This window comes from Leiobunum rupestre, chromosome 11, assembly GCF_980474605.1.
Source record: "Leiobunum rupestre chromosome 11, qqLeiRupe1.1.hap1, whole genome shotgun sequence".
NCBI classification, from domain to species: Eukaryota; Metazoa; Arthropoda; class Arachnida; order Opiliones; family Sclerosomatidae; genus Leiobunum; species Leiobunum rupestre.
In genome coordinates, this window is record NC_143394.1 from 6,217,815 (window position 1) to 6,233,588 (window position 15,774).

Sequence of the window (15,774 nt, forward strand, 5' to 3'; positions counted from 1 at the left end):
TTACTATATCAATTGTAAAATAAACAAAAACAGCTCGTAGCTATATCTATTATTTCAGTTAAACTTGAAAATTGTTAGGCCTTAATATCGTAGATATACTAATTAGTCCCGATATCTGCTCTTAGATGGCGCCACGCTCTCCACGATTTAAGTGAGCGTTTTTCTAGTTACGGTTTATTTCTTTTCAGAAGTCGTGTTATTATTTTTAAAATGTCGCATTTTGGTTTCTATCATATATCTACTCTATTTAGGAACTAAATTAACCAAATTATCGAAAGCAAAAGTTTAATATTCACATATTTTATAGAGAACTATTTTTCATCGTGGCGGAGTACAACCGATACCTTTGTGTCCCTGTAAAGAGGCGAGGGGGAAGTCATTTCCGAAGCCCAAAAATTTTACCCCTCAAATAAGACGTTGTGCGGTTCAACCCAAAGACTATATACGCTTCGCTATATAAGCGAAGCGTATATAGTCTTTGGGTTGAACCCAAGTGCCAGACTTTCTCCCCCTATTGACTTTTGGTTCAATTAAATCATTAATGTAATTCAATGATTATAATACCAGATACTTTATAGTATTTTTTCAATTAATCACTGATATTTTGAAATAAATTAATAGATGTATCTACTTAAATGCAAAAATATGACAACTGTTACAAATTTTAGACCTAGAGGTTATGCCATTTTTACCTACATGTTAGAAGAATCAAAGTTAGGAGTGTGATGATAATATTAATAAAAAAATAAAAATTTCAATTTAAAATTATAGTAGATTTAAGTGGTCATATTTTACATAGAAAGAACCTTTAAATTTTAAGGTCAGTGTTCAAAAAATATTTATAAGAAAGTTATTTTAATAAATAATGTAAAAAAATAATTATAAGAAAGTTATTTTAATAAATAATGTAAAAAAATAATTATAAGAAAGTTATTTTAATAAATAATGTAAAAAAATAATTATAAGAAAGTTATTTTAATAAATAATGTAAAAAATAATGTTATTTTAGTAAATAATGTAAAAAAATAATGTTATTTTAGTAAATAATGTAAAAAAAATAATGTTATTTTAGTAAATAATGTAAAAAAAATAATGTTATTTTATGTAAATAATGTAAAAAAATAATGTTATTTTATGTAAATAAATGTAACTAATGTTATTTTATGTAAATAAATGTAACTAATGTTATTTTATGTAAATAAATGTAACTAATGTTATTTTATGTAAATAAATGTAACTAATGTTATTTTATGTAAATAAATGTAACTAATGTTATTTTATGTAAATAAATGTAACTAATGTTATTTTAGGTAAATAAATGTAACTAATGTTATTTTATGTAAATAAATGTAACTATTGTTATTTTATGTAAATAAATGTAACTAATGTTATTTTATGTAAATAAATGTAACTATTGTTATTTTATGTAAATAAATGTAACTAATGTTATTTTATGTAAATAAATGTAACTAATGTTATTTTATGTAAATAAATGTAACTAATGTTATTTTATGTAACTAATGTTATTTTATGTAACTAATGTTATTTTATGTAACTAATGTTATTTTATGTAACTAATGTTATTTTATGTAACTAATGTTATTTTATGTAACTAATGTTATTTTATGTAACTAATGTTATTTTATGTAACTAATGTTATTTTATGTAACTAATGTTATTTTATGTAACTAATGTTATTTTATGTAACTAATGTTATTTTATGTAACTAATGTTATTTTATGTAAATAATGTTATTTTATGTAAATAATGTTATTTTATGTAAATAATGTTATTTTATGTAACTAATGTTATTTTATGTAACTAATGTTATTTTATGTAACTAATGTTATTTTATGTAACTAATGTTATTTTATGTAACTAATGTTATTTTATGTAACTAATGTTATTTTATGTAACTAATGTTATTTTATGTACCTAATGTTATTTTATGTAACTAATGTTATTTTATGTAAATAATGTTATTTTATGTAAATAATGTTATTTTATGTAAATAATGTTATTTTATGTAAATAATGTTATTTTATGTAAATAATGTTATTTTATGTAAATAATGTTATTTTAGTAATTAATGTAAAAAAAATATTTAAATTTTGTAAAAAACAATTATTTTGACAAATAATGGTAAATAATTTTACAGAATCTTAATTTGGTAAATAATGGCACAGGATGTTATTTCGGTAAATAATGATATTCCGGTTAAAAATGTTATTTTGGTAAAGTAGGAACCGTGGGAAAATGTTCAAACAATATGTAACATCAAATAGTTACTGATAAATGTTGATTTAAATTTAAATTTCTAATTACCTGATAATTGTTTTGGCAATTACCTGATAATTTATTTGGCAATTACCTGATAATTTATTTGGCAATTACCTGATAATTTATTTGGCAATTACCTGATAATTTATTTGGCAATTACCTGATAATTTATTTGGCAATTACCTGATAATTTATTTGGCAATTACCTGATAATTTATTTGGCAATTACCTGATAATTTATTTGGCAATTACCTGATAATTTATTTGGCAATTACCTGATAATTTATTTGGCAATTACCTGATAATTTATTTGGCAATTACCTGATAATTTATTTGGCAATTGCCTGATAATTTATTTGGCAATTGCCTGATAATTTATTTGGCAATTGCCTGATAATTTATTTGGCAATTGCCTGATAATTTATTTGTCAATTACCTAATAATTTATTTGTCAATTACCTGATAACTTATTTGGTAATTACCTGATAATTTATTTGGTAATTAGCTAAGTTTATTTTGTAATTACCAGATAATTTATTTCGTAATTACCTGATAATTTATTTCGTAATTACCTGATAATTTATTTTGTAATTACCAGATAATTTATTTCGTAATTACCAGATAATTTATTTCGTAATTACCAGATAATTTATTTCGTAATTACCAGATAATTTATTTCGTAATTACCAGATAATTTATTTCGTAATTACCTGATAATTTATTTCGTAATTACCTGATAATTTATTTTGTAATTACCAGATAATTTATTTCGTAATTACCAGATAATTTATTTCGTAATTACCAGATAATTTATTTCGTAATTACCAGATAATTTATTTCGTAATTACCAGATAATTTATTTCGTAATTGATAATTTATTATTATTTAATCAGTTGATAATTGATTACTTTCGTGCCATAACGTTATTTACCACACATAATTTATTAATAAAAAATGTATCAGGTTATATTATTATTTGGAAATTATCTGATAATTTATTTGGCAATTACCTGATAATTTATTTGGCAATTATCTGATAATTTATTTGGCAATTACCTGATAATTTATTTGGCAATTGCCTGATAATTTATTTGACAATTGCCTGATAATTTATTTGGCAATTGCCTGATAATTTATTTGGCAATTGCCTGATAATTTATTTGGCAATTGCCTGATAATTTATTTGTCAATTACCTAATAATTTTTTTGTCAATTACCTAATAATTTATTTGGCAATTAACTGATAATTTATTTGGCAATTAACTGATAATTTATTTGGCAATTAACTGATAATTTATTTGGCAATTAACTGATAATTTATTTGGCAATTAACTGATAATTTATTTGGCAATTACCTGATAATTTATTTGGTAATTACCTGATAATTTATTTGGCAATTACCTGATAATTTATTTGGCAATTACCTGATAATTTATTTGGCAATTACCTGATAATTTATTTGGTAATTACCTGATAATTTATTTTTGGTAATTACCTGATAATTTATTTGGTTATTACCTGATAATTTATTTCGTAATTACCTGATAATTTATTTCGTAATTACCAGATAATTTATTTCGTAATTACCAGATAATTTATTTCGTAATTACCAGATAATTTATTTCGTAATTACCAGATGTTATTTTAGTAAATAATGTAAAAAAATCATGTTATTTTAGTAAATAATGTAAAAAAATAATGTTATTTTGGTAAATAATGTAAAAAAATAATGTTATTTTGGTAAATAATGTAAAAAAAATAATGTTATTTTGGTAAATAATGTAAAAAAAATAATGTTATTTTATGTAAATAATGTAAAAAAAATAATGTTATTTTATGTAGATAAATGTAACTAATGTTATTTTATGTAACTAATGTTATTTTATGTAACTAATGTTATTTTATGTAACTAATGTTATTTTATGTAACTAATGTTATTTTATGTAAATAATGTTATTTTATGTAACTAATGTTATTTTATGTAAATAATGTTATTTTATGTAAATAATGTTATTTTATGTAAATAATGTTATTTTATGTAAATAATGTTATTTTATGTAAATAATGTTATTTTATGTAAATAATGTTATTTTATGTAAATAATGTTATTTTATGTAAATAATGTTATTTTATGTAAATAATGTTATTTTATGTAAATAATGTTATTTTATGTAAATAATGTTATTTTATGTAAATAATGTTATTTTATGTAAATAATGTTATTTTATGTAAATAATGTTATTTTATGTAAATAATGTTATTTTAATAATGTAAAAAAGTTATTTAAGTATTTTATCGAATATTATGCATACCACTGTTAAAAAAGTTATTTTGTTAAATAATGGTAAGAATGTTATTTTATTAATTAATGTAAAAAAAATATTTAAATTTTGTAAAAAACAATTATTTTGACAAATAATGGTAAATAAGTTTACAGAATCTTAATTTGGTAAATAATGGCACAGGATGTTATTTCGGTAAATAATGATATTCCGGTTAAAAATGTTATTTTGGTAAAGTAGGAACCGTGGGAAAATGTTCAAACAATATGTAACATCAAATAGTTACTGATAAATGTTGATTTAAATTTAAATTTCTAATTACCTGATAATTGTTTTGGCAATTACCTGATAATTGTTTTGGCAATTACCTGATAATTGTTTTGGCAATTACCTGATAATTGTTTTGGCAATTACCTGATAATTGTTTTGGCAATTACCTGATAATTGTTTTGGCAATTACCTGATAATTTATTTGGCAATTACCTGATAATTTATTTGGCAATTACCTGATAATTTATTTGGCAATTACCTGATAATTTATTTGGCAATTGCCTGATAATTTATTTGGCAATTGCCTGATAATTTATTTGGCAATTGCCTGATAATTTATTTGTCAATTACCTAATAATTTATTTGTCAATTACCTGATAACTTATTTGGTAATTACCTGATAACTTATTTGGTAATTACCTGATAACTTATTTGGTAATTACCTGATAATTTATTTGGTAATTAGCTAAGTTTATTTTGTAATTACCAGATAATTTATTTCGTAATTACCAGATAATTTATTTCGTAATTACCAGATAATTTATTTCGTAATTACCAGATAATTTATTTCGTAATTACCAGATAATTTATTTCGTAATTACCAGATAATTTATTTCGTAATTACCAGATAATTTATTTCGTAATTACCAGATAATTTATTTCGTAATTGATAATTTATTATTATTTAATCAGTTGATAATTTATTACTTTCGTGCCATAACGTTATTTACCACACATAATTTATTAATAAAAAATGTATCAGGTTATATTATTATTTGGAAATTATCTGATAATTTATTTGGCAATTACCTGATAATTTATTTGGCAATTGCCTGATAATTTATTTGGCAATTGCCTGATAATTTATTTGGCAATTGCCTGATAATTTATTTGGCAATTGCCTGATAATTTATTTGTCAATTACCTAATAATTTTTTGTCAATTACCTGATAATTTATTTGGCAATTACCTGATAATTTATTTCGTAATTACCAGATAATTTATTTCGTAATTACCAGATAATTTATTTCGTAATTACCAGATAATTTATTTCGTAATTACCAGATGTTATTTTAGTAAATAATGTAAAAAAATCATGTTATTTTAGTAAATAATGTAAAAAAATAATGTTATTTTGGTAAATAATGTAAAAAAATAATGTTATTTTGGTAAATAATGTAAAAAAAATAATGTTATTTTGGTAAATAATGTAAAAAAAATAATGTTATTTTATGTAAATAATGTAAAAAAATAATGTTATTTTATGTAAATAATGTAAAAAAAATAATGTTATTTTATGTAGATAAATGTAACTAATGTTATTTTATGTAGATAAATGTAACTAATGTTATTTTATGTAAATAAATGTAACTAATGTTATTTTATGTAACTAATGTTATTTTATGTAACTAATGTTATTTTATGTAACTAATGTTATTTTATGTAACTAATGTTATTTTATGTAACTAATGTTATTTTATGTAAATAATGTTATTTTATGTAAATAATGTTATTTTATGTAAATAATGTTATTTTATGTAAATAATGTTATTTTATGTAAATAATGTTATTTTATGTAAATAATGTTATTTTATGTAAATAATGTTATTTTATGTAAATAATGTTATTTTATGTAAATAATGTTATTTTATGTAAATAATGTTATTTTATGTAAATAATGTTATTTTATGTAAATAATGTTATTTTATGTAAATAATGTTATTTTATGTAAATAATGTTATTTTATGTAAATAATGTTATTTTATGTAAATAATGTTATTTTATGTAAATAATGTTATTTTATGTAAATAATGTTATTTTATGTAAATAATGTTATTTTAATAATGTAAAAAAGTTATTTAAGTATTTTATCGAATATTATGCATACCACTGTTAAAAAAGTTATTTTGTTAAATAATGGTAAGAATGTTATTTTATTAATTAATGTAAAAAAAATATTTAAATTTTGTAAAAAACAATTATTTTGACAAATAATGGTAAATAATTTTACAGAATCTTAATTTGGTAAATAATGGCACAGGATGTTATTTCGGTAAATAATGATATTCCGGTTAAAAATGTTATTTTGGTAAAGTAGGAACCGTGGGAAAATGTTCAAACAATATGTAACATCAAATAGTTACTGATAAATGTTGATTTAAATTTAAATTTCTAATTACCTGATAATTGTTTTGGCAATTACCTGATAATTGTTTTGGCAATTACCTGATAATTGTTTTGGCAATTACCTGATAATTGTTTTGGCAATTACCTGATAATTGTTTTGGCAATTACCTGATAATTGTTTTGGCAATTACCTGATAATTGTTTTGGCAATTACCTGATAATTTATTTGGCAATTACCTGATAATTTATTTGGAAATTACCTGATAATTTATTTGGCAATTACCTGATAATTTATTTGGCAATTGCCTGATAATTTATTTGGCAATTGCCTGATAATTTATTTGGCAATTGCCTGATAATTTATTTGTCAATTACCTAATAATTTATTTGTCAATTACCTGATAACTTATTTGGTAATTACCTGATAACTTATTTGGTAATTACCTGATAACTTATTTGGTAATTACCTGATAATTTATTTGGTAATTAGCTAAGTTTATTTTGTAATTACCAGATAATTTATTTCGTAATTACCAGATAATTTATTTCGTAATTACCAGATAATTTATTTCGTAATTACCAGATAATTTATTTCGTAATTACCAGATAATTTATTTCGTAATTACCAGATAATTTATTTCGTAATTACCAGATAATTTATTTCGTAATTGATAATTTATTATTATTTAATCAGTTGATAATTTATTACTTTCGTGCCATAACGTTATTTACCACACATAATTTATTAATAAAAAATGTATCAGGTTATATTATTATTTGGAAATTATCTGATAATTTATTTGGCAATTACCTGATAATTTATTTGGCAATTGCCTGATAATTTATTTGGCAATTGCCTGATAATTTATTTGGCAATTGCCTGATAATTTATTTGGCAATTGCCTGATAATTTATTTGGCAATTGCCTGATAATTTATTTGTCAATTACCTGATAATTTATTTGGCAATTACCTGATAATTTATTTGGTAATTACCTGATAATTTATTTTTGGTAATTACCTGATAATTTATTTGGTAATTACCTGATAATTTATTTGGTAATTACCTGATAATTTATTTGGTAATTACCTGATAATTTATTTCGTAATTACCAGATAATTTATTTCGTAATTACCAGATAATTTATTGCGTAATTACCAGATAATTTATTTCGTAATTACCAGATGTTATTTTAGTAAATAATGTAAAAAAATCATGTTATTTTAGTAAATAATGTAAAAAAATAATGTTATTTTGGTAAATAATGTAAAAAAAATAATGTTATTTTGGTAAATAATGTAAAAAAAATAATGTTATTTTGGTAAATAATGTAAAAAAAATAATGTTATTTTATGTAAATAATGTAAAAAAAATAATGTTATTTTATGTAAATAATGTAAAAAAAATAATGTTATTTTATGTAGATAAATGTAACTAATGTTATTTTATGTAGATAAATGTAACTAATGTTATTTTATGTAAATAAATGTAACTAATGTTATTTTATGTAACTAATGTTATTTTATGTAACTAATGTTATTTTATGTAGATAAATGTAACTAATGTTATTTTATGTAAATAAATGTAACTAATGTTATTTTATGTAACTAATGTTATTTTATGTAACTAATGTTATTTTATGTAACTAATGTTATTTTATGTAACTAATGTTATTTTATGTAACTAATGTTATTTTATGTAACTAATGTTATTTTATGTAACTAATGTTATTTTATGTAACTAATGTTATTTTATGTAAATAATGTTATTTTATGTAAATAATGTTATTTTATGTAAATAATGTTATTTTATGTAAATAATGTTATTTTATGTAAATAATGTTATTTTATGTAAATAATGTTATTTTATGTAAATAATGTTATTTTATGTAAATAATGTTATTTTATGTAAATAATGTTATTTTATGTAAATAATGTTATTTTATGTAAATAATGTTATTTTATGTAAATAATGTTATTTTATGTAAATAATGTTATTTTATGTAAATAATGTTATTTTATGTAAATAATGTTATTTTATGTAAATAATGTTATTTTATGTAAATAATGTTATTTTATGTAAATAATGTTATTTTAATAATGTAAAAAAGTTATTTAAGTATTTTATCGAATATTATGCATACCACTGTTAAAAAAGTTTTTTGTTAAATAATGGTAAGAATGTTATTTTATTAATTAATGTAAAAAAAATATTTAAATTTTGTAAAAAACAATTATTTTGACAAATAATGGTAAATAATTTTACAGAATCTTAATTTGGTAAATAATGGCACAGGATGTTATTTCGGTAAATAATGATATTCCGGTTAAAAATGTTATTTTGGTAAAGTAGGAACCGTGGGAAAATGTTCAAACAATATGTAACATCAAATAGTTACTGATAAATGTTGATTTAAATTTAAATTTCTAATTACCTGATAATTGTTTTGGCAATTACCTGATAATTGTTTTGGCAATTACCTGATAATTGTTTTGGCAATTACCTGATAATTGTTTTGGCAATTACCTGATAATTGTTTTGGCAATTACCTGATAATTGTTTTGGCAATTACCTGATAATTGTTTTGGCAATTACCTGATAATTGTTTTGGCAATTACCTGATAATTTATTTGGCAATTACCTGATAATTTATTTGGAAATTACCTGATAATTTATTTGGCAATTACCTGATAATTTATTTGGCAATTGCCTGATAATTTATTTGGCAATTGCCTGATAATTTATTTGGCAATTGCCTGATAATTTATTTGTCAATTACCTGATAATTTATTTGTCAATTACCTGATAACTTATTTGGTAATTACCTGATAACTTATTTGGTAATTACCTGATAATTTATTTGGTAATTAGCTAAGTTTATTTTGTAATTACCAGATAATTTATTTCGTAATTACCAGATAATTTATTTCGTAATTACCAGATAATTTATTTCGTAATTACCAGATAATTTATTTCGTAATTACCAGATAATTTAATTCGTAATTACCAGATAATTTATTTCGTAATTACCAGATAATTTATTTCGTAATTACCAGATAATTTATTTCGTAATTGATAATTTATTATTATTTAATCAGTTGATAATTTATTACTTTCGTGCCATAACGTTATTTACCACACATAATTTATTAATAAAAAATGTATCAGGTTATATTATTATTTGGAAATTATCTGATAATTTATTTGGCAATTACCTGATAATTTATTTGGCAATTGCCTGATAATTTATTTGGCAATTGCCTGATAATTTATTTGGCAATTGCCTGATAATTTATTTGGCAATTGCCTGATAATTTATTTGGCAATTGCCTGATAATTTATTTGTCAATTACCTGATAATTTATTTGGCAATTACCTGATAATTTATTTGGTAATTACCTGATAATTTATTTTTGGTAATTACCTGATAATTTATTTGGTAATTACCTGATAATTTATTTGGTAATTACCTGATAATTTATTTGGTAATTACCTGATAATTTATTTCGTAATTACCAGATAATTTATTTCGTAATTACCAGATAATTTATTGCGTAATTACCAGATAATTTATTTCGTAATTACCAGATGTTATTTTAGTAAATAATGTAAAAAAATCATGTTATTTTAGTAAATAATGTAAAAAAATAATGTTATTTTGGTAAATAATGTAAAAAAATAATGTTATTTTGGTAAATAATGTAAAAAAAATAATGTTATTTTGGTAAATAATGTAAAAAAAATAATGTTATTTTATGTAAATAATGTAAAAAAAATAATGTTATTTTATGTAAATAATGTAAAAAAAATAATGTTATTTTATGTAGATAAATGTAACTAATGTTATTTTATGTAGATAAATGTAACTAATGTTATTTTATGTAAATAAATGTAACTAATGTTATTTTATGTAACTAATGTTATTTTATGTAACTAATGTTATTTTATGTAGATAAATGTAACTAATGTTATTTTATGTAAATAAATGTAACTAATGTTATTTTATGTAACTAATGTTATTTTATGTAACTAATGTTATTTTATGTAACTAATGTTATTTTATGTAACTAATGTTATTTTATGTAACTAATGTTATTTTATGTAACTAATGTTATTTTATGTAACTAATGTTATTTTATGTAACTAATGTTATTTTATGTAACTAATGTTATTTTATGTAAATAATGTTATTTTATGTAAATAATGTTATTTTATGTAAATAATGTTATTTTATGTAAATAATGTTATTTTATGTAAATAATGTTATTTTATGTAAATAATGTTATTTTATGTAAATAATGTTATTTTATGTAAATAATGTTATTTTATGTAAATAATGTTATTTTATGTAAATAATGTTATTTTATGTAAATAATGTTATTTTATGTAAATAATGTTATTTTATGTAAATAATGTTATTTTATGTAAATAATGTTATTTTATGTAAATAATGTTATTTTATGTAAATAATGTTATTTTATGTAAATAATGTTATTTTAATAATGTAAAAAAGTTATTTAAGTATTTTATCGAATATTATGCATACCACTGTTAAAAAAGTTATTTTGTTAAATAATGGTAAGAATGTTATTTTATTAATTAATGTAAAAAAAATATTTAAATTTTGTAAAAAACAATTATTTTGACAAATAATGGTAAATAATTTTACAGAATCTTAATTTGGTAAATAATGGCACAGGATGTTATTTCGGTAAATAATGATATTCCGGTTAAAAATGTTATTTTGGTAAAGTAGGAACCGTGGGAAAATGTTCAAACAATATGTAACATCAAATAGTTACTGATAAATGTTGATTTAAATTTAAATTTCTAATTACCTGATAATTGTTTTGGCAATTACCTGATAATTGTTTTGGCAATTACCTGATAATTGTTTTGGCAATTACCTGATAATTGTTTTGGCAATTACCTGATAATTGTTTTGGCAATTACCTGATAATTTATTTGGCAATTACCTGATAATTTATTTGGAAATTACCTGATAATTTATTTGGCAATTACCTGATAATTTATTTGGCAATTGCCTGATAATTTATTTGGCAATTGCCTGATAATTTATTTGGCAATTGCCTGATAATTTATTTGGCAATTGCCTGATAATTTATTTGGCAATTGCCTGATAATTTATTTGTCAATTACCTGATAACTTATTTGGTAATTACCTGATAACTTATTTGGTAATTACCTGATAACTTATTTGGTAATTACCTGATAACTTATTTGGTAATTACCTGATAATTTATTTGGTAATTAGCTAAGTTTATTTTGTAATTACCAGATAATTTATTTCGTAATTACCAGATAATTTATTTCGTAATTACCAGATAATTTATTTCGTAATTACCAGATAATTTATTTCGTAATTACCAGATAATTTATTTCGTAATTACCAGATAATTTATTTCGTAATTACCAGATAATTTATTTCGTAATTGATAATTTATTATTATTTAATCAGTTGATAATTTATTACTTTCGTGCCATAACGTTATTTACCACACATAATTTATTAATAAAAAATGTATCAGGTTATATTATTATTTGGAAATTATCTGATAATTTATTTGGCAATTACCTGATAATTTATTTGGCAATTGCCTGATAATTTATTTGGCAATTGCCTGATAATTTATTTGGCAATTGCCTGATAATTTATTTGGCAATTGCCTGATAATTTATTTGTCAATTACCTAATAATTTTTTTGTCAATTACCTGATAATTTATTTGGCAATTAACTGATAATTTATTTGGCAATTAACTGATAATTTATTTGGCAATTACCTGATAATTTATTTGGTAATTACCTGATAATTTATTTGGCAATTACCTGATAATTTATTTGGCAATTACCTGATAATTTATTTGGTAATTACCTGATAATTTATTTGGTAATTACCTGATAATTTATTTGGTAATTACCTGATAATTTATTTGGTAATTAGCTAAGTTTATTTCGTAATTACCAGATAATTTATTTCGTAATTACCAGATAATTTATTTCGTAATTACCTGATAATTTATTTCGTAATTACCAGATAATTTATTTCGTAATTACCAGATAATTTATTTCGTAATTACCAGATAATTTATTTCGTAATTACCAGATAATTTATTTCGTAATTACCTGATAATTTATTTCGTAATTGATAATTTATTATTATTTAATCAGTTGATAATTTATTACTTTCGTGCCATAACGTTATTTACCACACATAATTTATTAATAAAAAATGTATCAGGTTATATGGTGGAGGTATTTTTAATCCCAACGCTTGACAAAATGATGGTAAAATATTAAGCTAGACATTTTTCGATATTTCTTTTACTTCCCCTACTGGCGTAGTGGCGTCTGGGAGGACTTAAAGACTAAGTCCTCCCAGGTGGCGTGACTAGCTTGATACCCAAAAATGAAGTCAATGGAGCGCTGGCGCCACCTCTTAATTGAAAAAAAAACTTATATGTTCCGGCTCTTAGTCATAAGAGGGCGCCAGGACCTCCAAAAAGAGCTTTTTCGTATCAAATAACAAAGTAAACATTTCTGAGCTTAGTCAGCTGACTTTTGACAGAGACTGAATTTAAAAAGGCTTTACAACATTGCAGGAAAAAACGCAATAATAACATAAAATGAGACCTTTCTCTAGCTGTAGTGTCAAAGTGAATGTGAAAAAAATATTTTAATTAATGCCCTCATTCATTAATTAAAATATTTTTGAATGAAGAATTCTACTGATCAATGCCAACCTTAAAGAAGTGTACAATAAGTCAGTGGCGTAGCTGATGGTCCGCAGGGCCTGCGGCGCGGGGGGGGGGGCCGCTAACCATAAAAAAATAAAAAAAGAGGGGGGGTGCACTGAGTTCTCAGCTACGCCACTGCAATAAGTATCCCTAATCTGGGTTTACATATATCCAAAGATTTTACTGTAATTAAGCTACAGGTTTCTGGTTACTATAATATCCAACTTTTCCAAGATCACTGTCTAGATCAGGCCATAAAACATTTCACAAAACCCTTGTTCTATATCTCTCCCAAACCATTTTTGGAAACCATATTTGTCCAAGGACTTTAACCTACTTTTGAATGTTTATGTCCAAAGCTTGAAATGTTTCTTGTTCTTTCCGTAACATGGTAATTTCAAACGAACTAATAAATTTGGCTTTTTTTCCCATGTAGATTGTACTGTTTTGGACAACAATTTCTTACATTTTAAAGTAACAGCACGCGGCTATTATAAGAAATTGATCTTAAAAGCCATAACACATTTCAAACTCTGATGAACTCAATTACAAGTTATTTCCGACTTATATAGCTATTATCTATATGCTAATCTCTATTTTTCGAAAGGTATTTATTATTTAACTATTTCTGAGTGACCTAACAGTCAGAACTATTTCTGCGTAACCCTATACTCCAACCATCAAATGAAGAGTAATTAAAATTTCATCCAAATAGGTGTGACCACCATTGAATTATATCTGTGTTTACTCACTTAGTCTTTTGGTCCACATTCCATTCAGTTCCAAAAAATTATAGGACCCTAATATGAGTTTCTTTATAAGTAAACAAAGTCATAAAATTCAATAGCGATGTGTCAACTCTTCTTTTGTTGGTCAGGATTGAAAAGCATCGATCATGTAAAATACCAATTCGTAATAGTTCCAAAACAACAGTGGCAATGATACCGGAAATGGTTCATTATTTTACTTTTGTAGATAACTCAGACCCATATACCATCTAAGATATAAGTAAAAAAGTACTCACCAAGGCCAGATGGGTTGGCAATGGAACTGGCTAATGAGGTGGTTGATCCAGCTATGGATGAGGTTTTGAGAGGCAGCGAAGATGGCTTCGCAATTCTTGAAGGAGCTTTGATTCCTGATGGTTGTGAGCGAAAGGATCCGGGTGTTTGATTCGCTTCACTCATTTTAATTAAATTATTGGATCACAAGTTCCCAAGCACTAAATAAAAATACATTTTCCCGAAATTAAACGTCTAAAGTTATAATTGACGCAACAAACGTCATTGGCGCTTTTGCGTTGATCTTGAATCTTCTAGTTCAAACTGCAAAGGCTTAAAAACTATTCTCAAAATCAACGACTACATTAAAATAGCTAAAGATAAAACTTAAAAAAAGACTATTTTTATATAATATTACATCGATTTAGATAAATACCGTTAAGAAGATACGTTATTCATTTTGGAACGTCATAAAATATTCGATTGTTTATCATTCATGGTTGTCGATTGCGTCGAACCTCTCTAGCAGAACGCCAAAAAAGAGGTCATAGAATTTTTTTTTTTTTTCCAAAAATAATAACCTTTATTTTGGTGCACATGACAACTAGGCCTTCGCACCATACACACCCTGATACAAATACTCAAAAACAAAAACAAAAGAAAAAGAAAAATATATATACAGAAAGAAAAAAGTTGGCAGTCCTTTCTACTGTTTTCTCTTCTGTGTTTTTAACAAAAAAAAAACAAAAACAAAAATGACTATTTATGTCTGCTTTGTATTCTACTTGCGCTTTAAAAAATACTGGCCGTGCGAAAAATAGCACAGATATCAGAAATGATTGATAATATTTCTATTTGGCACACAGATGTCACTACAGAGTGGTGTTTTGCGGGTTTGTAGGATTATTATTCAAAGTTGAGTTTGCTGTTCAAATCTTCCAAATTTTAATATTTTTAGTAAAGTTTATATAAATAAATTTAAATTCAGGTTGTGTTTCTGAAAGAGAAAGTGAAGGGCAAAATGATCTATAAATTCTTGGTTTTAAAATAGTACCTA

At 22.5% G+C, this 15,774-nt stretch overlaps 1 protein-coding gene across 2 annotated transcripts in view; it reads right to left on the bottom strand.

Annotated features, from left to right (window-relative positions):
- LOC149921215 (uncharacterized) overlaps positions 1 to 15,271 on the bottom strand; it is a 63,792-nt gene extending 48,521 nt beyond the window's left edge. The window contains exons 1-2 of one of the 2 annotated variants that reach the window (XM_090164030.1): positions 15,154 to 15,271; positions 14,741 to 14,938 (exon numbers count right to left, since the gene is read on the bottom strand). In XM_090164030.1, coding sequence (XP_090020156.1) covers positions 14,741 to 14,903 — 163 coding nt within the window. In that variant the 5' untranslated portion in view covers positions 14,904 to 14,938; positions 15,154 to 15,271. Of the gene's footprint in view, positions 1 to 14,740 lie in introns of both variants that reach the window. The other variant, XM_090164031.1, reaches the window with a different exon arrangement.
- Between the last annotated feature and the right edge of the window lie 503 nt (positions 15,272 to 15,774).